Below are 26,389 nucleotides of genomic sequence, written 5' to 3' on the forward strand. Positions count from 1 at the left end.
AATCAATTCAATAAAGGATGTGCAAACCCTAATACTTCTGATGATCAAAGCATGTATTACTCAGCATATATTCTGCAAGAAACATTGTTAAACCTTACAGCCCAATAAGCACTACAAACTACACTCCAAATACCATCAAGTCCACAACAAAACAATAGTCCAAAAATGATATTATAATCCCCATCAAAGGAAGGAGTAAAAGAGGACAAAAAACTGGTTCAGTCTCACCCACGTTCTCTTCTTAAGGATCTCTAGACCCCACCTGCAAGGTTCCAGGAAAAGGGAAAAATGATCCACAAACAATCGCATTCCGAGAAAACATCCTTGTTCCTTGAGATTTAGGCCTCAATTCGTCAATCCAAGTATTCCTCCAAACACTGTCCCGATGTATCTTACAACCATTGGCGCTGGCCCTCGTCAGAGCAAGCCGCTTTCCAGCCTGTTTGTTTGCCCGCCTTTCCAAGCTCCTCTCCCTTACTCCATGTGCCATCACCCCTTTTAACTCAGACAGCTCCGTCAGGCCAAAGAAGATGCTTATGTGAAGGGGGACAATGTCTTGTATAAACAGGCTAAATACACATTGGAAAAGGAGATCAAAGTGGCAAAGAGGAACTATTCTGAAAAAATAAGGACTCAGTTCACTTCCAACGACTCCGCATCAGTGTGGAAAAGTCTAAAGAAGATCACCAATTACAAGACACCACCCCCCAGCACTGTAGAGAATCAACGACTGGCAGACGATCTAAACGAGTTTTACTGCAGGTTTGAAAGAACACCCATCACCTGCCCTGAACGCCTCCCCACACAACCATTCACACCCTTCACAACTCCTGCAACCAGCCCCAAATGCCTCTCCAAACAACCGTTCACACCATTAACAGCTCCTGCAACCCACCCTGAACACGTCTCCTATCAAGCACTCTCACCATTCACACCTCCTGCATCCCCCCTCTCACGTGGGGCACCTGCAATTCAGATCAGCGAGGATGCGGTGCGCCAGGTCTTCCGGAAGCAGAAAAGGAAAAAAGCACCAGGCCCAGATTGTGTTACACCAGCCTGTCTGAAATCCTGTGCTGACCAGCTGGCCCCCATCTTCACACAGATCTTCAACAGATCGCTGGAGCTGTGCAAAGTCCCTTCATGCTTCAAACGCTCCACCATCATCCCCATCCCTAAGAAACCCAAAATTACAGGACTAAATGACTACAGGCCTGTGGCTCTAACATCTGTAGTCATGAAGTCATTTGAGAAACTGGTGCTGGGCCACCTGAAGGACATCACTGGACCCTTGCTGGATCCTCTTCAGTTTGCCTACAGAGCAAACAGGTCTGTGGACGATGCAGTAAACATTGGACTGCATTATGTTCTGCAACACCTAGACAGACCGGGGACTTATGTGAGGATCCTGTTTGTGGACTTCAGCTCGGCCTTCAACACGATCATCCCAAACCTCCTCCTGCCCAAACTAAATCAGCTCTCTGTACCCACCTCCGTCTGTCAGTGGATCAACAGCTTCCTGACAGACAGGCAGCAGCTAGTGAGGCTGGGAAAATACACATCCAGCACACGTACAATCAGCACCGGAGCTCCCCAGGGCTGTGTTCTCTCCGCACTGGTCTTCTCCCTGTACACCAACGATTGCACATCTAAGGACCCCTCTGTCAAGCTCCTGAAGTTTGCAGATGACACCACACTCATCGGCCTCATTCAGGACGGTGACGAGTCTGCTTACAGACAGGAGGTAAAAGAGCTGGCTGTCTGGTGCACTCTCAACAACCTGGAGCTTAACACGCTCAAAACAGTGGAGATGATTGTGGACTTAAGGAGAAACCCCCCTGCACTCCCCCCCCACTCACCATCATGAACAGCACTGTGACTGCAGTGGAGTCATTCAGGTTCCTGGGCACCACTATCTCTCAGGACCTGAAGTGGGACATTCACATTGACTCCATTGTGAAAAAGGCCCAGCAGAGGTTGTACTTCCTTCGCCAGCTGAGGAAGTTTAACCTGCCACAGGAGCTGCTGAAACAGTTCTACTCCACCATCATTGAATCCATCCTCTGCACTTCAGTAACTGTCTGGTTCAGCTCAGCTTCTAAATCTGACCTCAGAAGACTACAGAGGGTAGTCCGGACGGCTGAGCGAATCATTGGTACAACCCTCCCTTCTATTCAAGAACTGTACTTATCCAGAGTGAGAAAAAGGGCTGTCAAAATCACTTTGGACCCCTCACATCCAGCACACTCCCTCTTTGAACTGTTGCCATCTGGTCGACGCTACAGAGCACTGAGCACTAGAACGACCAGACACAGGAACAGTTTCTTCCCCCAGGCAATCCATCTTATGAACAGCTGATAATAACTGCGAACACACTACACTTTATATTTATATACACATACACTTTATTTATCTAACACACATACTTAGTATACACTTACATTTTGCACATAATATATATGTACATACATAACTGCATTTTGTAATATACTTGCCTACAATTGTCATTTGTATATTGTCATTCACTATCTACTTACTTGTATTTTTTATTCTTTTATTATGTGTTTTATGTTCTGTCGCTGTCATTCTGTTGTATTGCGGAGCTTCTGTCACGAAAACAAATTCCTCGTATGTGTAAACATACCTGGCAATAAAGCTCATTCTGATTCTGATTCTGATTCTGATTCTTCAAAAAAACCCAAAATGGCCATCCCCTTTCTTCCTTCAACCGGGCCTTTTAGAATAAAAGTCCCTCATATTCCAACTCAATATATCCTCTTTTCCCATCCACAAAACAAATAATATAAACATGAAAATAATCTTAACAAAACAAAACAATTATCACTGCATTATTAGAAATGTTTAAATTGATTTAAACATCTGAAATGAACCTTATTCCTTTATTTTGTGGCGGTGTCACAATGTTAAACGTACCTATTAAGCTCACATACCCATTGAGCACACTTACATTTCAGAGATCAAGTCATAAAAAGACAAAATAATTTATTATTCTACTTGATATCCTAACTTATTGATGTGTGTTACTATATACTTCCTTTAATTTTCAATGCATAATCTAAAAATTGCACATTTTTTTAAAATGGCCGCCAAACAGTGTGAACACATGGAGAACCATTATATCAGCGTGCAATGATCAGATTGACTTGAAATTAAAGGAGGAGCGCCTGTTCTAGTGCACCCCAAAACACAATATTAGGACCAGACTGTGCTTAATTATGTGCTTTATTATGTATTTTTCTGTTAGAGATTAATATTTTATTTGAACATAACTTTTTGTACAGAAAACAATATCTTGTGCAGTAAAAATGTCTGAATGTAGAGTTTAATAAGTACGTTTAACCCTATTTTAATGTCTGCATTTACAAGACGTATTTTAGGTTGTTTGATCAACTGCAATACATCTATTAGATGTTTCCCTTTAGATATTAAATAGATATTTATTAGATGTTCCCCTTTAGATATTAAATATACATCTATTAGATGTTCCCCTTTAGATATTAAATATACATCTATTAAATGTCTGTAAGACATGTTTATGATTTACAGTGCATGTAAAACTTACATCTTTCAGACATCTGCCAGATGTTTGTAGACAGCAGATGCAGTAAAAATGTCAAATATCTTAATGGAGCACTTTAACATCTCTCAACAAACTTGTTATATTTGTAGATCTAATCACTTTTTTCAGATGTTGTTAATTTGACAGAAGTTGTCTCAGACTGGTGCTAATGTTATTAAAAGATAAATTTACATCTGTATCCCAACTCAAACTCTGTACTTCACTGTCAAATATATTATTTTTTCAGATGAGTTCAATGAGATCCAACCTGTTTTTTTTGTTTAAAGCACTGAATGCATGGGGTGTGAAATCTCGGTGCTCTATGGTTGTATGGGATAGTGTATATTTAAGAACTAGAACTCCAAGCCACTCAAATTGTATAGTGAACAGTTAAAAAGCCTTTATTTATTTTATTGTGATGCACTGGCTTTAAACGTTAAAACTATTTCTGGTTTGTTTTGTTTATTCTTCAGGGTCTTGTTTCGTGCTTATACAGACAAAAAGAAAAAAGTTAATTATGCACAGTTTATAAGTATATCTTAATGTTACATAAAAAATACTTTGTTTAGGCCACTTTCATATTATCTTTCCTAATTCAATCTGTGATTATAATGAATGCCCGACTCAGAGTAGGATCTTCTCAGCTGCATTTAAAGGGCGCAATATGTAATTTTTCTGCTTTAAAAATAGCAGAAATCACTATATCTATGTTATATATATTTTTAAGTTGTGTACTTACATCATCCCGACAGTTTCCACGAACTTTCAAATCCGGAGAAAATTTAGTTTAATTAGAAGACACGGCACGTTTCTTTATTTCCGTTTTGTCGCCCGTCTATGGCGTCATATAAACTTTGACCCCTCTAGTTTATCTAACTTCCTGCGGAACCGCCAAATACAAAGGCGAACAGAAACAAAGACGAGACGAAGAAGAAAAAGTAGTAGCCTTTATCGAGACTATTATATTTTATATTTATATTGTTTATATTTATATTTAAACCTCAATCAATAACTTAGTTATGGATCATGATTATGCTTCACGGGTGAAATAAATGACCCGAGATGGTTTTGGGACAAGAGAAGCAACAAGACACGGGTAAATATTGGAGTTGCATTTCCAAGATAGAGAGAGCTTCGTGACAAGCTGAAACTACAGAGAGATGCCGAACTCGCTTGCATTCTGATAAACAGGCATGCATCCATTCAGCTAACTGTATCTATCCGTATATTTTGTGAAACGATGATGTCTTGTGTAAAACGCAGATGGACTATCTCATGTAAATCTACATTTGTTCTATATCTAGCTGAATAAAGTAGCTTCAAATGCAGTTCTCTAACTTGTTCGATATCATAGTATAACGTAATTATAATTATTAACGAAAGGCGACCGTGTTTTTTAACATATATTACTAGCTAGATGGAATATTGATTTGATAGGGGTCTCATAATTCATATAGACGGTTTCATCGGGCACACGCGTCTGGACTTAAGTTAACTTCCGGTCTGTGTTGTGTATATAGGTCTGGTTGCCGGGCCTTCTACAAACGCATTTAAAGTTAAGGTGATGAGTAGACTGAAGTTGGGCTCAGGTGGATGTGCTGCGGGATGTGTTTCCCATACATTTATTTATTTTTGGAGACTCGCAACAATTTTAAAACTGATCTTCATTGAATAAACATGAGTAACGTTACTTTCTGCACGTTTAATAATAATAATTCCTTACATTTATATGTTTAAATATCAAAGCGAGGCACAGGTGTTTTTATATCGCTGTATTTCTGAAGGAAGACTTGCATGTTACATGCCTGATAGCAGTGTATGAGCGTACCAGCTCTGCTTCGTTTACAGCTGTTACTGGGGAAACCTCTATTTCTCGCGCTTTATGTCTATGCTTTAAAACATCTCCCGTGGCAAATAATGAATTTGCATTTTCATTAAGTCCGCCTGACCCACGCAGCAAACATTTTGTTTGTTATCAAAAAATATCTACTCTAGAGGGACTTGGCTGTTGTTATTGATTCTATTTGGAAGTCTACCGGAAGTTAAGTTAGGTCCGCAAAAGCGCTCATGCGCAGTAACGTTTGTTTATGTTGTTGCCGTTGAAACAGTCTATATCTCTCCGTTTGAAAAGACGTGATTGTCAAAATACTAAGTTAGAATGAGTGAGGAATGACAGGGAGCGACAGAGCGTGTGTTCCAATGAACAACAACACCCATGAGCCTTGCGCTCTTTCCCGACGTCATCAAAGTACGTCTTATGTTACTATTTTGATTGAGTGACCCCTGGTGGCCAAAAATTCCATATTGTACATTTAAAGCCAGAGTTTGCTGTCTGTCAAATAAAACCACTTTAATAATAAACACTCATATGATATTCTTCAAAAATACTCATTTCTGTAGAGACTGACATACTTTATTAAGGATCAAAAGGAGTTCAGTTTTGAGAATGAAATCAAACCTGTTTGTTCCTCAGTATCTTCTTGTTTCAGACTCAATGTTTCTTCAATCTTCACTTCTTCAATCTCCTCTTTAATAAAGGCCATCTTTATAACCGTGTGTCATGAATCTCAGCTGTTTCACCAGTGTTTGTTTCTCTGTGTGCAGACAATCTGTTTAAGATGAGAATAATTAACAGAAAGAATAATAAACCCAAACTAACTCTCAGCTGAACAGTTTCAGTCAGTCACTAGTAAAAGAGAGAGAGTTATTCACCTTAAGCCAAGAAACAGCAACACTAACGTTACAGATTAAAACAAGAATTAAGAAATTACAGACACTTCATAATTGTCTTTTATATTTGGCAGCCTATTTATTAATTTATGTTAGATTTAATAGTTGGTTCGTAGAAGTTGTTATTACACCACATTTGTTTGTTGTTATCGTTGAATTTAACACTTTTTCTTGACACCGCGAATAACTGAATCATTTCAATAAAAAGTCACTCTTATAGTTTCTCCATCATTTGTTTTAGCGTCTTTATTATTAGAGTCTTTCACTGATTCATCTGAGCTTTACTCACACGATAATGTCAGACAAAGCAGAGCTGCATTCATTAATAGAAACTTTACATTGTCTGTAAATCTATAACAGCTTATATGTAATTATTTTAAATGTTTAAAATCACAAACCTTTGCTGATTTGAATCACAGACGCAGGAGCGCGGCGCAGACTTATGACGTCACACCATCGAGCCAAAATAAAAGTCCCGTTCAATTTAACAGATAATGAAACGTATGTATTCAGAGTTTTATTCTTTTTGAAATATATGTTTAAACAAATCATGAGTAATTGTGTGAGATTCAAGGCTAAATATTAACGTTTAGGTACAAAAAGTTAGGAACCTTTTCCTTTTATTCTCTTCCAAAAACGACATTTTTGTCATTTTTGTTTGATGTATTTTCCAGTGTCACAGAAAAACAATTAAATTTATATTAGGCTTGTCAATAAAACAAAAACTTTATAAGGGACATATTATAAAAAAAAAAAATGCAATAAATGACTGGTTACGTGCATTATTGTGCAAAATTAACCTCCCCAACATTATGAAAACACTTGGGTTTATGAGAACATCTCAGTGTCCTCATAAACCAAAGGCCATTCATGTGATTTTCATGCATTAAATAAACACTGTATGAGGTTTTCAAACAATTTATGAACTGACTTCATAAACCATAAACCAAAAGTGGTCTGTTAGGCCCGACACAGTGCATGTATTTCACTTGCACATGTGTTTCATCCATCACAAGTATTATTACTGGAACAAATCTTTATCATATGTGAGGACACACCACTGCGCTGGCACCTCTGGGTCTTCCCAATGGATTCGTGTTTGCCTCTGTGACACAGCATCTGGCACCTTCTTAACAAAGCTGAAATGATTTGTGATCCAACCCTCGCATTGTAACTGCTTCTGGGTCGAGCACAGACAGCTGACATCACGAGACAGTATCTCTCCTGGAGCAAGAGTTACCACCTGATGTATCTGCATGGTTGCTGGGACCGCTGGGAGGTTTCATGGCATCCTCTCAAGTGCCTGCTCAACAGTTTCACCATTATTAAATTAAATGATTAAAATAAATAATTACCAAAACTGCTGCCAACATTTAAAATCTCACATGGACAAACCCTTATATACACTTTCAGATACAGTATACACTTACACTCAACTTCATCTAATCTAAATTAACTCCTTACAACTGACCTCGAGGACTCAGATCTAGGTTGCTCTGCATTTTGATTATCAGGACTTTGTGGAGGGGTGTAATAAAAAAAAAAAAAATGTGACAGGGGTGAAGTTTTTTGCTAACAGTAGCTCTAACTCCATACTTAGCTAAGACAGTAGCAGCACATGGCATTTAGGACATCATACAATTTTCATGTTTTGCTAAACTATTAGTTAATTCTTAAACCGTTGTTTACTATCATTTAGTCACACAACAGAGAGATTTTTAACCATAAATATTCAATGCAAAGCACCTCATGAATGGTAATCTGAATATAAATGAGCCTTGCATTCACTTGTGCGTTAAATAACGTAATTTCTCATACACTGAGATACACACACTTGTAGGGGAGGTGGAGGCCCGGAAAACAACATTATTTGGTGGCCAGAGCAGTGGATCACTAATAAAAAGAAGCAATGCGAGTGGCAAGGTGTTGCTGCTGCTGTCAACTGCATCAGTGAGACAGAACGGACAGTTGCAGAACCAAAGAAAAAGTGGTCCGATCTGAAGGTATAGGACATCTTCATAACCCTTTAACAACATATTTAATTTGTGTTATCTGTATTTATTGTTAATTATGTACTCTTATGGTTACGCTACAGCTTATATTTCTACACTTCTAACTGACATGCTGACATGACATTTGTGTGTGTGTGTGTGTGTGTGTGTGTGTGTGTGTAAAGCTTTGAACATCTGTAGAATTACAATAAATGTATTCTATAGTGGTATAGAAGTCTGCCACCTGAGGTATCCAGAGCACGACATCTGCATTTAAGGAGGCCAATGGCACACTCCACAACTGTGCGTGTAAGAGCTTGGACCTCATTGTAGCACATCTCCTGTGCCGATTTAAAAATGGGGTGAGGAGCCAGCATCTCAGGGGGTAGCCACTGTCATCTGCAGGATTATAACATAATATGTAATAGGCTATATCAAGACAATTGGCCACAATTTATGCATTGTTAAACTCAACAACAAGCCAGCCATCACGTCCTGCCCGTCTGTATTCGGTTCCCTACATTGCAATGTGTCAGATTAAAGGAATCATGTGCTGAGCCAGGCCAGCATGCCACAAGGTTTGTGAGGGTCATTTTAGAGTCAAATATGCACATGCTTTCTGATAACATAAACAATTGTTTTCATATGGAGCCTTAATAGCAATATGGGTGCAGTCAATTGCATCAACTACATTTGGGAAACCAGACATTGCTGCAAACAGCATTTTTATTTGAGGACCTGTATTTGGACTGGGATGGCATGGTTACAGCGTGTGGCCCTCTCTAGTACTGGAACCCAATTCAGCTCATAGATCCAAGAGTACAGCTCTAGGGAACCTAAATCGGCTTATTAGCCACTCATCATCATGGGGCAGGAGATCATCATGGTCCCTGAACACTTTTTCTCTCCTTATTCTTCCATTGGCATAATCCTTCAGCAGTGCCACAATGTAAGATTACTTAAAGGGGTTACTGCAGCTTTTACTGCAGCATTTACAGGTGGAAATTAGCATAAGTGCTACAACCTTTAAATGTGGAAGTCCTTCAAAGAATTATTATCCTGTTAAATGTTTGATTACCTGAAGGGTTACAGTCACATCAACCACTCACACACACAAGTTTCCTGTTTCTCCTCTCGGGTCAGGAATGGCAGGGTTTTAAACAGGGGTCCAGGATTGATGCTGTGTAGAGGGTGTTGCTCTCTGCTACACTGGCATATTTTTTTTTTTGACTGATTCTTTGTTTGATGTCTCTGATCAGTGTTGTCACCAATGTTGCCCTGTGTGTCATGCAACAACTGTGTGAGCAGCAGTGCTACGAGAATAAGATTCCTTTCTTCAGACATCACAGTGGTCGCCACTTGCATTGACTTCAATGCCCGTACAATTTCTTATGCGTTCCCAATATCAGTCTCATTCAATGTGAAGACATCCGTGTTACTCTTTCTCGGTAAAGGCGACAACAGCGCTTTACAAACTGCAGGCTGTTGTTCAAGGAACCACCGAAGCATTTATGGGTCGGAAGCTATAACATTTTCTGTTTCTCCTCCAAGGAATGGTTTGCCACTGTGCTTCTGTTGAAAAAGCCATTTATGTGCCACAGTCTGGCCACTGCTGGCAGATTTAATACTCGCTGCAACGCCAGATTCAGCATATTAGCAAAACACTTAATATGAAGGTGTCCTGCTAACTGAATGGCAACAGCCTTAATTGAAGCATTGTGATGTCCTAAGCATCACAAGTTACTGCAACCCGTTCTGCTTTTCTCAAACTTTCCTCAACTTGCCAACAATGCCTAACTTCACTATAGAGACTTGGTATGGCTATGTCTGTGAAAAAATGTTGGGAGAGAGTCACAAATCTCAGTTCCAGAGTCTTAAGCAAGTGACATAAACCCTCATTCTCCACAACGTAGAACGGACACAGGTCTTTGCACATGAAGTAGGTGATGGCTTGTGCTATTTTCTTCACTCGTTTTGAATTGGGAGATACCTTTTTCAAGCTAAGTGTGTCCAGTGTTGGCTGGTCTTCCGGTAGAGCTGGTGATGCTTTAGCTTTACCAGCATCCATGGCTATTCCCATAATTTGAGGGACATATTGGTTAAAGCTGATTCTTACACTTCGCCTACCAATTGGCTCACAAGAGAAAAATGGCGGCAGCAGGTAGCAGCTTGGCAGGTGCTGATACTGATGCTCTTCTTTTTCTAAAGACATCTGAAAAACCGCCCGATCTAAGATATGTCCCTAAAACCTGGATATATTGGCCATTAAAGCCAATCAAAGCCAAGGCGTTAAATGTGCTTATTGCATCGCTCTACTTGACGACGATCATCGCTATGCAAATGTGTGGGAGTTGGACTGCTGCCATTGAACGATCAAGCTCACAAGCAAGTAGTACAGCTAGGCCTGCTACACCCCTCGACTCATGGAGCCAGTATGTCATCTTCTCCAAAGTTCTTGTTGATGGGCGTGCGAATGCTCCAAATAAGCAACTCAAGTCGAGGGCACGGAGTATGGCTCCAACAACAGTCTACCGGGGTCGTACAACTTTTCTCTGCATTATTCTACTTTTATGCGGGGATATTCAAGTGAATCCAGGGCCGATGGATCTACAACAACCACTGCAGGTGTCGGAGACCGCTCTGACTCACACCCCGCATGCTTTCAATACAGCGCAGATGATATCAGGTAACATTGCTAACAGTGCGCACCCACGTGCATCTACGTTTATCAACACACTGCAACAAGGTAACCGTATGTCACTACACGCGTTTAAGCCAGCAAATGAAAGTGGTAAATTAAACGCTATGCAGACTATAGTTGTCTCTAAACAAAGCCAGATGAAACTATTTCAGACCGTAAACCATGCATCGGTCCTATGGAACCCATTGACAAAGCCAAAAGGAATATTCGGAGGACATATCAACATACGTAGCGTAATGTCTAAAACGGAACAGTTGGAACATCTACTGTTGGGATCAAATCTACATTACCTGTGTCTTTCTGAGACTTGGATAACAGCTACAACTCCTGTATCGGCATTTATGATTCCGGGATATAAAGTATACAGACGGGACAGGGGAAAGGGGAAAGGGGGCGGGGTTTTGATTTACGTAAAAGACAGTATTGACAGTCACCAAATAGACATTCCAGATCAAACTATAGAGTGTGTTGGTGTTACAATCAAACTATCGCCTCAAATGTCATTTATTGTACTTTGTGTTTATAGACCACCAAATGCAACAAGTGATTTTTATACTGGTTTAACAAAAATTTTAACAACATATGAACGAAAGGAAATATTGCTCATGGGTGACCTCAACGTAAATTGGCTTGATAAAGGCAAGAGGAAACACCTAAAAGATATTGCAAACTCAATACAAATGACACAATTGATTAAAAAGCCTACTAGAATAACAAAAACGTCTCAAACTTTGATAGATTTAATTTTCACCAATAAACCAGACAGGATAGTTAAAACATACAACCTAATAACTGGACTATCCGATCATAATTTTGTTCTAATAGCCAGGAAATTAAATAAATCAAGAAACATAAACAAAGAACATGCAAATAAACAATGCAAAATTACTCATATTCCTAAAAGAAATCAAGAACACCTTAAAAATGATTTAAATGAAATTGACTGGGCCTCCAAAATTGATAAAGATAGCTGTGTACATACATGCAACAATATTATAACTGCTATAAAGAGTAAAGTTGATAAACATACACAGCTTAAACATAGAAAATCACATAAAAAGAGTCTCCCGTGGTTTAATGAATCCCTTTGGGATACAATGAAACAGAGAGATAAAGCTCTCAAGGTTTCTCTTAAATCTAAATTAACCACTGATTACTACATTTATAAATCTCTTAGAAATAAAGTTACCATGCTGCTTCGAAAAGCAAAAGCAAAATTTTTTCTTAATTTAATCAAAGAGGCCAGTGGTAATTGTAAAAATCTGTGGAGAAGTATGGACAAACTATTGGGAAGGCAAAAAATAAATCAGGAGCTTTTACAGCTCAAAATCAATGGAATTGTTCAAAATGAGAGCTCTATTTTGGCTAAACACTACAATGATTATTTCTTGGATTCTGTATTAGACCTGGCGGAGACTTTCCCTGAAGTGAACTGCTGCAGAGATGATCATGGGGATGGTAATGCGTCTTACTTTAGGTTGCAGAATATAGATGAAGACAAAATTTTCAAAATAATGTCAGATTTAAAAAATAGTAAAGCAAAGGATATATTCGGACTTGATACATCACTTTTAAAAGAACACAAAACTATTTTAACTTCTCCACTAACAATAGCTGTGAATCAATCCATAAATGAAAACAATTTTCCTTTGGCGCTAAAAAAAGCAGTAGTCAAGCCGATTTTCAAGTCAGGAGACAAGCTCTGTGTCTCAAACTATAGACCTATTAGCATTCTACCAGCCATCTCAAAAATCTTTGAGAAGGTGGTGGCAGAACAGCTAGTGGAGCATCTTAACCACACTGATGCATTACATCCGTGCCAGTTTGGGTTTAGGAAAAGATACTCCACAGAGTCTGCGTGCTGCTACCTACTAGAAGACATCAAATCCAGTCTTGATGGTGGAGGTGTGGTAGGGGCGGTCTTTCTGGACTTGAAAAAGGCCTTTGATACAGTTAATCATCAGCTTCTTATTAGCAAACTATCTGATTTTTCTCTTGATACAAATACAATAACATGGATTCAATCTTACCTTAATGACAGACAACAATGTGTTGCGGTTGACAATAAAAAATCACCATTAAGACCTTGTAGCATGGGAGTGCCACAAGGTTCCATTTTGGGCCCCCTGCTTTTTACCCTTTACATAAATGACCTACCAACTGTGTGTAAGAGTAAAATTATTATGTATGCTGACGATACGGTGCTATATGCACATGGTAAAACTGCGGAAGAAGTGGCTCACAAACTGACTAAAGAGATGAAGAAAATTTCTTTGTGGCTGAAAAACTCATGCCTCACTCTAAATTTAGATAAGACTGTTTCTATGTTTTTCACAAATCGTTTTAAAATACAAATTTACCCTAATATTTTAATTGATGGACAAATTATTTTAAATCAAGAACAGGTAAAATATTTAGGTGTCATATTGGAACCACATTTAGGCTTTAAAAAGCATTTAAAAAAGTTAACAAATACAATAAAATTTAATATGGCACAGTTCAGATACATTCGAAATTCCTTTACAATCGAGGCCTCAGGGGCCTATCTAAATGCCATGATTGTTCCTCATTTTCGATATTGTATGACAAGTTGGTCACAGGCTACTAAAACTGCCCTCAAGCCACTTGAGTCATTATATAAAAGCGCTTTAAAGATTCACGATAAGAAAAGCAGACGATTCCATCACTGTCATATTCTTGTAAAATACCAGTTTCTCAGCTTTGAAAATCTGATAATTCACACCAATCTGTGTTTGATGTATAAGATACTTCATGACAACGCTGCTCCTCCACTAAAATAATTCATATCTTTGGGCTCTGAAATAACAGCTCGAGCCACAAGATCTACAGTGCGAGGCGAATGCAGGATCCCGAAACGCAGGACAGTATTTGGAAACTCTGCTTTTTCTTGTGTGGTCGCTCGTCAGTGGAATATGTTGCCTATAGAGCTAAAAAAAAGCACAAATTTTTACACCTTCACACGCCAAGCAAAGAAATGGCTTTTATCAAATCAAATTTGTCCCCACATGTGACCAGATATGTGTATGTGTGTAAGTGTGTGTTCTAAGGTCTAAGTATATGAAAGGTGTGAACATGAACTTTTTATTTTATTTATTTTTTTGGCAAGTGTAAATCTTATTACTCATGTATGTTTATATATTGTAGCTTAACATCAGCCTGCCCAGGGACTACGGGTGAAAATTAGCTCTTGAGCTAAAACCTGGTACTATGCATCTCTCCCTTTGAGGTTAATGTTTATTGTACGCTGTCCCTGTTTCTTTAAATAAAAAAAAAAAAAAAAAAAAAAAAAAACTCTTGATCTGGGAAATTTCCCTTGTAGGAGTTGTGTGAATTGTAATGCAATGATTTTGGGTAATTCTTTTTCACATCCACGGACTGGCAAGATATTCTCTGTGAGAGGGAGAATTACTTGCAGTTCATCTTTTGTTGTGTACTTACTCAAACGCCCATGTGGGGCTTTGTTATGTTGGTAAAACTAAAAGAGAATTAAGATTAAGGTTACACGAACACAAAGGTAACATACGCAATGATAATAATAAGTCACCCGTGGCCAGACATTTTAATGAATTTGGGCATGATATTTGTACTTTAAAATGTCTTTTAAAAGTTAGTCAAACCTCTTCAACGGGGAGGTGATAGGGAGCGCTATCTTCTTCAACGAGAGGCTTTTTGGATTTACTATCTTCTTCAAAGAGAGGCTTTTTGGATTTACATACTTAAAAGAGTATACCCTAATGGTTTAAATGAAGAATTACCTTTAATTCATAAGCTAGGACCATGCCACAAACAAACTAAGTAACTGGGGAAGAGTAGAAATAGGATGAAGGGATCGAGGGAATTGGATCATGGTCAGGTTGATCAAGGCATCTTGAATTGAGGGCTCAGAGAGACTCAGGGTGGGGGTACCGTCTCTAGCGTATATTTAGGCCAGACAATGAGGACCCCCAAAGATGGGAAGATCTGAGTCAAGTGTGAGCTCGGAATGCCCGATCATACGGAGAGGACGCAGAGGCTGAATAGTTCAGGCGTTAAATGGTTAATGCAGGTTCTTGTTTTCGTAAGCCTTTAGAAGTATGAATGTGTGAGAATGAGAGAAGCTGGGCAATCGCAGCCAGTGGTTATTTGAAAGCAATAGGTGATCCCCCAAGTAGGTTTAAATGCACGTGGGGATCTGAAGAAGGAATGACTGTAAGATGTTAAGTTTTAGATGGACGGTGGGTCGGTTGATGGAAAAGGAAGCTTTGAGACAGTTCCAGGCGGAGTGGTATCCTGGAGATCATGCTTGGAGCAAGGCAATTAAGAATGGCTTCATGGAAAGCCTATTTGGTGTTTTGTCTGTGGTTTGACCGGCGAGAGACGCATTTATTCCGGAGCCAAGTCTAACTTCTGAAATGGGAAACGAGACGAGAGTCGGTTTACGAGATTAAGGAGTCGTGTTATAGGATTGCTTGGAGGAGGAATTGTTGTTGAGTAGATTAAGTGGCCTATACATGAATTGCATAGCTGCCAAACATAGTCATCCCTTGTTTATGGTTTCAATTTCTACTGCATAGTCTGGGCGGATGAGCAGATTCGGACTATTCAAACCCCCAAGGATGGCTGTTATGATTATGGGATACATCTTATAGTGCTGTGGCGACTGCTCTTGACTGTGGATTGTAGGAACTGAATTCTGGATGCTGTTCAGAATCGACCCGGCAGCCACCATATTTACTGCCGAAGTCTATTTAGGGTGTTGCATCCATATACAGTTAGCTGTAGCCAGATGAGAGATGTAGATTAGTGTGGATATCCTCATCATGGAGGTGCAGATCAAGGTGTGACTATCTGAAAGTCTTTGAGGAGGTGAAGAAAATAAGGAGACTGTGATTGTTAGTAAGAATCCTTTGTAGCTTCGGGAGAGAGACCAACATCCTAGGCTGCAAATGAATGAGGCTCACAATGAATTAACGGCACCATCCCAGAAGCCTCACCGGATTCATGATGGATAGGCAAGACTTGGCATTTAGTGGTATCTGCTTTGGTTGGCCAGCTCCGTGCCTTGCTAAGTGAATGAGTATTCTGTGGTTGTGATATAGTTAATGGTTGGAATGAGAGTGATTTGATTCAGTCTCTTCTGCTAGTAATCTGTAGACCATGTCAGATTCTTGATAGGACTGCGGAGGTGCTTTGCAAGTCAGTCTGCTGGTGTTGTAGGGTTATGAGAGCAGGAATTTTTCGCATGGCTCTGTCACGGAATGCGCAGGTGTGAAGGCGCCTGTAGACAAGAGGCAGCCCTGACAGTGGCTGAAGGAAGGGTGGAAGAAAGGATGTCTTTGAGTGGGGGGGGGGTTTGAGGATGAGAGGATATAGGAGGGGAGGAGGTAGGGGAAGGTAGGGAGAGAGGAAGGGTGGAAGAAGACATGTTGGGATGAGAGGATTTAGGAGGGGGGAGGAGGTAGGGAAGGTAGGGAGAGAGGAAGGGTGGAAGGGAGGGAGGGAGGGGGAGAACGTAAAGAGATTTGGGAATAGAGATGGAGGTTGAAGGAGACCGGCTGGTCTATGTGAGCAAACACTATAGAACATACAGAACTCTCCAATAGGTCGCTCAATCGCAGGAAGCCCCACCTTCTGAATGAAAGAACCGAACAGTAAGTCGGCACGTCACTGCGGCTGCCATTAGAAGCAATTTTTTTTTATACATATATATTTAAAACAAGAATAGGAAAAGTGCTAGTATTAGTTGGTTAAGTACTGGCGAAAAAGATCAGTCTTTAGATGTTTCTTGAAAATTAGTAAAGACTCAGCTGTTCGCATTGAGATTGGGAGGTCATTCCACCAGCTGGGCACAGTCCAGGAAAAGCTCCGTGAGAGTGATTTAGAACTTTTTTGTGAACATCGTTCACTTGCAGAGCGCAATCTTCTGGAGGGCACATTAAATAACCAGTGAGTTTAGGTATGTTGGTGCCAAGCCAGTGGTCATCTTGTAGGGAAGCATTAGTACCTTCAATTTGATGCGAGCAGTTACTGGTACCCAGTGTAACCTGATGAGGAGAGGAGTAACGTGAGCTTTTTTTGGCTCATTGAAGAAAACCCTCGGTGCTGCATTCTTGATCAATTGAAGAGGCTTGATAGTACATGCAGGAAGGATCACCAGGAGAGCATTACAATAGTCCAGTTGTATGTTGTATAGGGCAAATCTGCAGGACCAGGTCATTGTAGCAATGTGATCTGTGAAGCTTAACTGATGATTCATCGCAACTCCTAGGTTTCTGGCTGTCCTGGAAGGAGTTATGGTTGACGAACCCAGCTGTATAGAGAAGTTGTGATGAAGCAATGGGTTAGCTGGAATCACCAGGAGTTCTGTCTTCGTAAGGTTAAGCTGAAGGTGATGGTCATTCATCCAGCTAGAGATGTCAATCAGACAGGCTGAAATGCGAGCAGCTACCGTCGGGTCACCTGGTTGGAATGAGAAATAGAATTGGGTGTCATCAGTGTAGCAGTGATAAGAAAAGCCATGCTTCTGAATGACAGATCTTAATGACTTCATGTAGATGGAGAAGAGAAGTGGTCCAAGTACTGAGCCTTGAGGAACCCCAGTAGCAAGTTGTTGTGACTTAGAAACATTACCCCTCTAAGACAAGCTGAAGGATCTATTGGAGAGGTAGGACTTCAAACACAGGAGTGCGGTTCCAGAGATGCCCATCTTTCTGAGGGAGGACAAGAGAATCTGGTGATTAACAGTGTCAAAATCAGCAGACTGGTCCAGTAAAATGAGTACAGAGGATTTTGAAGCTGCTCTTGCCAGACACAGGGCTTCAATAACTGAGAGGAAGGCAGTCTCAGTTGAGTGTCCACTTTTGAAGCCAGATTGGTTGCTGTCCAGGAGGTTGTTCTGTACAAGGGACATAGAAAGCTGGTTGAACACGGCTCACTCAAGTGTCTTTGCAATGAATGGAAGAAGGGATACGGGTCTTTAGTTTTCTAGAAGCGCTGGAATTAGAGATGGTTTCTTAAGCAGTGGCCTTACCCGAGCCTGCTTAAATGCTGAGGGAAATGTTCCAGAGTGAAGAGAAGAGTTGATAATGTGAGTAAGCGAAGGTGTGACTGAAGAAGAGATTGCTTGAAGGAGGTGAGTGGGGATCGGATCAAGTGGACAAGTAGTAGGATGATTGGACAGGATAGGTTTGGAAACGTCCATCTCTGAGAGTGGAGAGGAGGAGGAGAAAGAGTGTGCATCGGTCATTGTGAAGTTATCCTCAGTCTGTGGTGTGGAGAATTGGTTACTGATGGTTCTTGTCTTATTTGTGAAGAAAACTGCAAAGTCGTCCGCTGTAAGAGTCGATGAAGGAGGAGGTGGAGGCGGATTAAGGAGAGAAGAGAAAGTTTTGAAGAGTCTGTCTGTAGCACTGTTCAGGTCCAGAGCTGAAAACTGAGACAGTGCAGGAAGCGAGGATGAAACCACAGAAGATGGAGAGATGGAGCGTAGGTTTCGTTGAAAGATGACCTGCGTTGGAGTGTGTGCCACATCAGGAGTAAGTGCTAGGTTAGCAGTAATGAGGATGTGGTCTGAGGTGTGCAGTGGAGCAGCTGAAGAGTTGTTCACGGAGCAACAGTTTGGGTAGATGAAGTCCAGTTGGTTGTCAGTTTTGTGAGTCGCTGTAATAGACACTTGCTTGAGATCAAATGAGGCGAGCAGAGTGTTGAAGTCAGCAGCCTGGGGTTTATCTAGGTGGATGTTGGAGTCACAAAGCAGTACCAGAGGAGTACCATCTTCAGGAAAGTTTGATAGCAGCACATCCAACTCCTCCAAGAAGTTTCCCAATTGACCTGGGGGACGATAAATGACCACAAAGTGGATTCAATCAATCAACCACTTCAACTATTTCATCATCAAACTCCAGCTTGAGTTGGTAAGCTACTATTCCATACATTCTGTCCTATGTTTAGACAAGTCTCCAGGGCTGTCATTCTGTCATGGCAATTGGAACTCGCTGTACACCCTGGACCAATCCATAGCTGTAGACAGATCTTACAGCTAAGGACCAATCACAAAGGACTGCGCCATCTGACCAATCACAGCAATGAGAACTAATAACATAATAAATCACACACAGTGCCATCAGTGATTTATCTCAAAAGTTCCTCCTGTTCATCTTTTAAGAAATGTTAAAGGGATAGTTCACCCAAAAATGTCATTAATTACTCACCCTCATGTCGTTCCAAACCCGTAAGACCTCTTCAGAACACAGTTTAAGGTATTTTAGATTTAGTCAGAGAGCTTTCTGTCCCTCCATTGAAAATGTGTGTACGGTATAGTGTCCATGTCCAGAAAGTTAATAAAAACATCATCAAAGTAGTCCATTTATATTTCATTTAATCATTTAGCAGACGTTTTTATCCAAAGCGACTTACAAATGAGAACAATAGAAGCAGTCAGGTCAACACGAGAACAACAACAGTATACAAGTGCCATGACAAGTCTCAGTTAGTCTAGTACAGAACGCATAGCCAGGTTCCATGTGACATCAGAGGGAGTGAGAAAGAAAATACAGAAATAGCATGTTTTTGCTTCCACTCAAAAATGGTAATTCTCAGAGTGATATAATAAATGATCTATGGGGTATTCTGGGCTGAATAACACACATTTTGAGGATGCCTGTTATATTGCATCTAGTAAAAAAGGGGCATAATAGGTAACAGTAAATTTACCATCACAGAAAATGGAAGATAATGACCAAAATGCATCATTTTCTACATTATATTACTTTTTCAAAAGTAAACAGTGTGCTACTGATGGGATTGCAACTGACATTTCAGGTCCATCTGGTTTGTGAACAATGTGAACTCTTTTGTGCATTGTAAGATTTACTTTACTTCTGAAGCCCTTTCCACACTGATCGCATTTGAACATGTTTTCTCCAGTGTGGACTCTCAAATGGTAGTTCAACGTTGATTTATATCTGAAGCTCTTTCCACACTGACAACATACAAACAGATTTTCTACAGTGTGGTCTCTCAAATGCGTGTTCAATATTGCTTCATGTCTAAAACTCTTTCCACACTGTGGACATATGTAGGTCTTCTCTCCACAGTGATATCTGATGTGTTTATTAAGTGTTTTTCTTTGATAGAAACCTTTTCCACATTGAGAGCAGGTGAAAGCTTTCTCTGCACTGTGAAAACTCATGTGGTCTTTAAGGTGACCCCTATTAGAGAAACTTTTTCCACATTCTTGGCAGGTGAAAGGCTTCTCTCCGGTGTGAATCATCATGTGCCTAATAAGGCTTCCTTTGGCAGTGAAACTCCTTCCACACTGTTTGCATGTAAAAGGCTTCTCTCCTTTGTGAATTCTCATATGGACATCAAGGTTTGTATGGCTAGAGAAAAACTTTCCACACTGAATGCAGGAGCGACTTCCATTTTGTGTGGATGTCTTTTCAGTCAGTGAGCAACCAGAAGGTTTTTCTCCAGTTGTGAAATCAACATTTTCATACAGATTTTGTTCTTCCTTTCTATTAAATTCTTGACACTCCTCTTTCAGCGGAATCAGGTCTAGGGTTAAACCAGAAAAATTAAAGTTAGTAATACAGGGGTTAAAGCGGAAAAAAATCCTGAGCCTGAACTTTTTTTGGGGGGGGGGGGGGGGGGGGTTTGGAGGAAACTCCACAGACAGACTTAATTCAAATATTGACGATAATAACAAAAATACAGTAACAAGAGCTTAAAGTGCTTAAAAAATGGTAAACAAACTGAGATAGACATGAATCTCTTCAATGATTATGTTTGGCACTATTTATTTAAAGATACTATGTCAAATAAAGTGTTATCTTCTAAACAATAACAAGTGCTTAAAGTGCTTAAATAATTAAGTTTATCAACGTGCTAAAGAACTGAACTGCTAAACTGAAGATTAGAAGTGAAATCAAGACTATTATCACTTTTCTTTTTCTGGGATGTAACTCGTATCTTGATTTGAAACCAACAGGCTAGTTAATGCTTTTTTTTTTTTTGTCTTCTGCCAGTTTTCTACACAGGGTGACCAGTGGCTACGAAATTCTGAATGACAAATCATGTTCTGGTATAAATGTGCACAAACGTATTTTTTAATCGCAGACATGGTCAATCATAGACAACAGTGTGTCAGTTTATTTTTATGTATTTATTTATTTAGCTAAATATTTAAAATTGGTCTATTTTGTAGGTGAGGAATAAGGATATTTTTTGTTAAATGTTTAAAGGAATTGCTCAGGCCCCATAAGCTACTTTTCCTTTGAACATTAAATAAATCCAGGTTTATTATTATTATATAATTTATCAGGCTATATCGCCTTATTATTATAGGTTTATATTTTTTATTTACATTTCTTACTTTTTTACTGTATTTCTATGTTCTAATTGTTCCTTGTTCATGTTCATACTTTTAATTAAACGCAAATAAAATGAAACGTATGTTTATTTTACGTTTCTTTTTTTTAATTTATATTCAACAGGGGAGCAAGTGAAAAAATAAGAGTGCCTGGCAGAATATGTAATGTATAAAAAATAAAAATAAAAACTGCTATACGTTTACCCGCAGGATTTTGCGGGCGGGAGAAAATAACACATTTTTTGCGGGAGTGGGACGGAAAAATCCCTCCCGCGCAGGTCTCTACTCCCGGCAACGTCGTGGTAAGTTTGAGTGCACGGGCAGCGGCTCTATGACCGGAGTCTGGTGCTGCGTTCCTGCCAGGTTTTTGAGCTCGTCAAACCACGACTAACGACTTTGTACCTTTCCAGGCAAGTCACACCAAACTTTCTGAGCGCAAGGAAATTTAGCTAGATTATTAATTTTATTGCAACGTTACAACATTGTCTTAAAATGTATTTTTCAACATGTACCACTTGCATAAACACTGCATCCGAAGGGGCTGTCACTGTTGTTTCGCGTGCTGTGTGACATCAGAACTCAGAGTACATCGATCTAGTACGAGCTCACGGATGGGAAGTCACAGGTTTGACTGCCGTTCCAAGTGCACTTTCACGAGTTTAAGGTTGGAAAAACACGGGTTACGGGTTGCCTGGAACGCAGGTAAAAGCTCTCTCTGCACTGTGAAAACTCATGTGGTCTTTAAGGTGACCCTATTAGAGAAACTTTTTCCACATTCTTGTAACATAAATCATAGCGAGCAAGCACTTTCTTACCGCTGCTGTCATACATTAGCTTCCTCGAGCAAATCATGCAGAAACAAGCCCAGGGCTCTCTGTTTCTTGCACCAACTACCAAAAAGCGCCATTTATTTTTGAGTCCTTTATCTATTGCTGGAGTCTAGGACATCATCCCCAGGCTTCATAAACTTGCGCTCCATTTTTTTTTCTCCAACAACGCTAACGTGATATTGACGTATGGGCGTCAATCATACTGTGTTGCAAGGACACGCACTTCTCTGCTTCTGATAGGCTTGCAACGTTAGTTAAAGCTGCGTTCCTCTCATATGATTGGTAGAAGAAATAAATTGGCTCTCAAATATTAAACTGCATGTGCAGGGTCTCAAATATAATTTTTTTCCCCCTCACGGCCACACGCCGGAGATCCGGCATGGTGCCGGAATACTTTAAGCCCTGCAATCGTGATTCTTTAGCTCCGCCCACACGTCACGCCTCCAGTCGGTCGTGTTTTTCCGGGAAAATTCGGTACAGACTATCTTTCTCTTATGAATATAATAAAACTAAAGACTTTTTAGAGTTATGAAGGATGCAGTACTACTCTATAGGTACTCAAGATTAACAGGATATTGAGTGAAAACGAGCATTTCACCCCCCCTTTAATTTTCAATGCATGACCTAAAAATTGTTAATTTCTTTTAAATGGCCGCCAAACAGTGTGAACACATGGAGAACCATTATATCAGCGTGCAATGATCAGATTGACTTGAAATTAAAGGAGCGCCTGTTCTAGTACACCCCCAAAACATAATCAAGAGCATATTAGGACCAGACTGTGCTTAATTGTGTTCTTTATTATGTATTTTTATGTTAGAGATTAATACTTTATTTGAACATAACTTTTTGTACAGAAAACAATATCTTGTGCAGTAAAAATGTCTGAATGTAGAGTTTAATAGGTACGTTTAACCCTATTTGATGTCTGCATTTACAAGACATTTTTTAGGTTGTTTGATCAACTGCAATACATCTATTAGATGTTTCCCTTTAGATATTAAATAGACATCTATTAGATGTTCCCCTTTAGATATTAAATAGACATCTATTAGATGTTCCCCTTTAGATATTAAATATACATCTATTAAATGTCTTTAAGACAGGTTTATGATTTACAGTGCATGTAAAACTGACATCTTTCAGACATCTGCCAGATGTTTGTAGACCGCAGATGCAGTAAAAATGTCAAATATCTTAATGGAGCACTTTAACATCTCTCAAACTCTGTACTTCACTGTCAAATATATTATTTTTTCAGATGAGTTAAATGAAATCCAACCTGTTTGTTTTGTTTATTCTTCAGTGTCTTCTTGTTTCGTGCTTTTACAGACAAAAAAAAAGTTAATTATGCACAGTTTATAAGTATATCTTAATGTAACAAAAAATACTCTGTTTAGGCCACTTTCATATCATTTTTCATGATTTAATCTGTGATTATAACGAATGCCCGACTCAAAGTAGGATCTTCTCAGCTGCACTTAAAGCCAGAGTTTGCTGCCTGTCAAATAAAACCACTTTAATAACAAACACTCATATGATATTCTTCAAAAACACTCATTTCTGTAGAGACTGACATACTTTATTAAGGATCAAAAGGGATTGAGTTTTAAGAATGAAATCAAACCTGTTTGTTCATCAGTATCTTCTTGTTTCAGACTCAATGTTTCTTCAATCTTCACTTCTTCAGTCTCCTCTTTAATAAAGGCCATCTTTATAACCGTGTGTCATGAATCTCAGCTGTTTCACCAGTGTTTGTTTCTCTGTGTGCGGACAATCTGTTTTAAGATGAGAATAATTAACAGAAAGAATAATAAACCCAAACTAACTCTCAGCTGAACAGTTTCAGTCAGTCACTTGTAAAAGAGAGAGAGTTATTCACCTTAAGCCAAGAAACAGCAACACTAACGTTACAGATTAATACAAGAATTAAGAAATTACAGACACTTCACAATTGTCTTTTATATTTGGTAGTCTATTTAATAATTTATATTAGACTTAATAGTTGGTTCGTAGAAGTTGTCATTACACCACATTTGTGTTTGTTGTTATCGTTGAATTTAACACTTTTTCGTGACACCGCGAATAACAATCATTTCAATAAAAAGTCACTCGAATAGTTTCTCCATTGTTTTCAGCGTCTGAACTGGTGTTTATTATAAACTGAGCCTTTCACTCATTCATCTGAGCTTTACTCACACGATAATGTCAGATAGAGCAGAGCTGCATTCATTAATAGTAACTTTACATTGCCATTGTTACATATATGTAATTATTTTAAATGTTTAAAATCACAAACCTTCACTGATCCAAAATACAGACGCAGGAGCGCGGCGCAGACTTATGACGTCACACCATCAAGCCAAAATAAAAGTCCCGTTCAATTCTTCTTCTTCTTCTGTTGTTTAATGGCGGTTGGCAAACCATTTAACGGTGCATTACCGCCACTAACTGGACTGGAGTGTGGAACGAGAGATTAAGCAGGAAAAATACAAAATAAAATAAATAAATAATACTTATTATACTCAGATTCTTTTAATTAATTCACTTTCCTTAAGAAACCTAATTATATAACAATATATCTGACCTGCTGTTTCCCCCAAGAGACCTGCCAGTGAGACGTCATGATATTTTGCCTTTTGGTAGTGACTGAAAGAGGTGCTCCCTATTAATATTATATTTCCTACACTGAAGAAGAACATGTTCCACTGTTTCTGGTTGATTAAAATAAGTACATTTCCCAGTTGGGTGCTTACTTATTTTATACAATGAAAGGTTTAGACCTGTATGACCTATTCTAAGACGAGTTATTAAACTTTCTTCCCTCCGTTTCCAGCCCACCATTCTCCCAACACCAACCTGTCTCTGTACATTATATAAATTCCTTCCGGTTTCACTGTTATCCCAATACCCTTGCCAAACGGACTGTGCATACTTCCTGATAATCGAGTTAGCTTCTTCTTTATTTAATGGGGTTTCTAAGTCTACATGTTTAGTTTTGAGTGATCCTTTGGCCAGCATATCCACCTGCTCATTCCCCCCCACGCCGACATGAGCAGGAACCCAAAGAAAGCATGTGGATAGCCCCTTTAGCTCCATCCTGTATAACATAATTAATATATAATTGATGATATTGGATCTAAATAATGATTTGCCAGATTTAATACTCATAAGTGCAGACAAACTATCAGATGCAATAACAGTATTATTTGTTTCCCTTTCTTCTATCCACTGCAGGGCTAATAATATTGCAATCACTTCTGTGGAATATACTGATACATTACCCAATATTCTTTTCTTAATATATGACTCACTTGCTGGGATGTTGTCACGGTTGGTAAACCGTGATCTCGGGTTGTTTACACTTTGTGGTGAATTCTGTGTGTTCTGCGTCTGCACTGATTAGTTGTGGGCGTCTCCGTTAATTGTATCAGCAACAGCTGCCACTCATTACTCACCTCCTTTATAATGGCTTGTCTCACGTCTTGTGTTTGTGAGATCGTTGTTTCATGTCGTTGTGTTTACCACCGTCTGGCTTCTGTGTAGTTTGCGTTTGGATGTCTGTGTTTCCCCAGAACCTCATCCACTCTCCGCACGATCACTCAGCCACGGACACTTACCTTCGGCTCTGTTCCCCGCAGTTCCTGTCCCACTCTCTCCTGCTGCCTCACGCCATCAACACCCAGACTCCTCACCTACACTCCACTACCATCTGGATTTCTCACCGTCCATCGTCTCCCTGGAGTGTTATCGTCTCATTGTCTTTGTATTATATCTCATCATCTCATTAAATCCTGTTAACTCACTATTGTTTCCGGACTGTCTTTTCACCAGCCGTCACAGATGTAAACTGCTACACCTGCACGCCCCGGTATTAGGATATTTGAAACCATCTGTGAATATAAACATGGAATCTGTGAAATGCAAATCAAAATAATTCTGTACTATTTTCCTTCAATTCCTGCTGTATGTCTAGGTCTACATATGGTGTTGGGAATAACCAGGGAGGAATTGAAGACTGTATCACTGTAATCTAAATGTCTTAATCCTTTGACTTCTGCCTTTGCATCACCAATCCATCCAAAACTTTATTAAAAGACTCACCTGATTCCTAACAGCATTTCTCCCATTTCAACCTGCATTGCTGATACAGGAGAAGTTTTAAAAGATCCACTACAAATTCTCAAAGCC

At 39.5% G+C, this 26,389-nt stretch overlaps 2 protein-coding genes across 4 annotated transcripts in view; both read right to left on the minus strand.

The window, feature by feature from the left end:
• The window catches only part of LOC127951935 (gastrula zinc finger protein XlCGF8.2DB), a 176,300-nt gene that overhangs the window by 119,893 nt on the left and 30,018 nt on the right, over positions 1–26,389 (minus strand). Inside the window, exon 1 of one of the 3 annotated variants that reach the window (XM_052550089.1) lies at positions 6,706–6,760. The exons of 1 other annotated variant lie outside the window; for it this stretch is intronic. The gene's annotated coding sequence lies outside the window, so the exon portion shown is untranslated. Of the gene's footprint in view, positions 1–6,705; positions 6,761–26,389 lie in introns of those variants that run through there. One more of the 3 variants, XM_052550095.1, reaches the window with a different exon arrangement.
• Positions 19,356–25,562, minus strand: LOC127951938 (gastrula zinc finger protein XlCGF7.1-like). Its single transcript, XM_052550099.1, has 4 exons — positions 25,513–25,562; positions 24,498–24,654; positions 23,826–23,976; positions 19,356–20,554 (listed from the first exon to the last, which is right to left on the minus strand). The coding sequence occupies exons 3-4, from the start codon at positions 23,908–23,910 to the stop codon at positions 19,764–19,766; spliced, it is 876 nt and encodes a 291-aa protein (XP_052406059.1). The 5' UTR covers positions 23,911–23,976; positions 24,498–24,654; positions 25,513–25,562; the 3' UTR covers positions 19,356–19,763.

Source organism: Carassius gibelio, chromosome B3 (assembly GCF_023724105.1).
Source record: "Carassius gibelio isolate Cgi1373 ecotype wild population from Czech Republic chromosome B3, carGib1.2-hapl.c, whole genome shotgun sequence".
NCBI lineage: Eukaryota > Metazoa > Chordata > Actinopteri > Cypriniformes > Cyprinidae > Carassius > Carassius gibelio.

What these genes read in the sequence shown, in the direction of transcription:
- LOC127951938 (XM_052550099.1), bottom strand. Translation starts at nt 23,910, where the DNA reads ATGGCCTTTATTAAAGAGGAGACTGAAGAAGTGAAGATTGAAGAAACA. An exon ending in AGATACTGATGAACAAACAG is followed by an intron (nt 20,555 to 23,825) that starts GTTTGATTTCAT and finishes GTTTAACCCTAG; the next exon opens with ACCTGATTCCGCTGAAAGAG.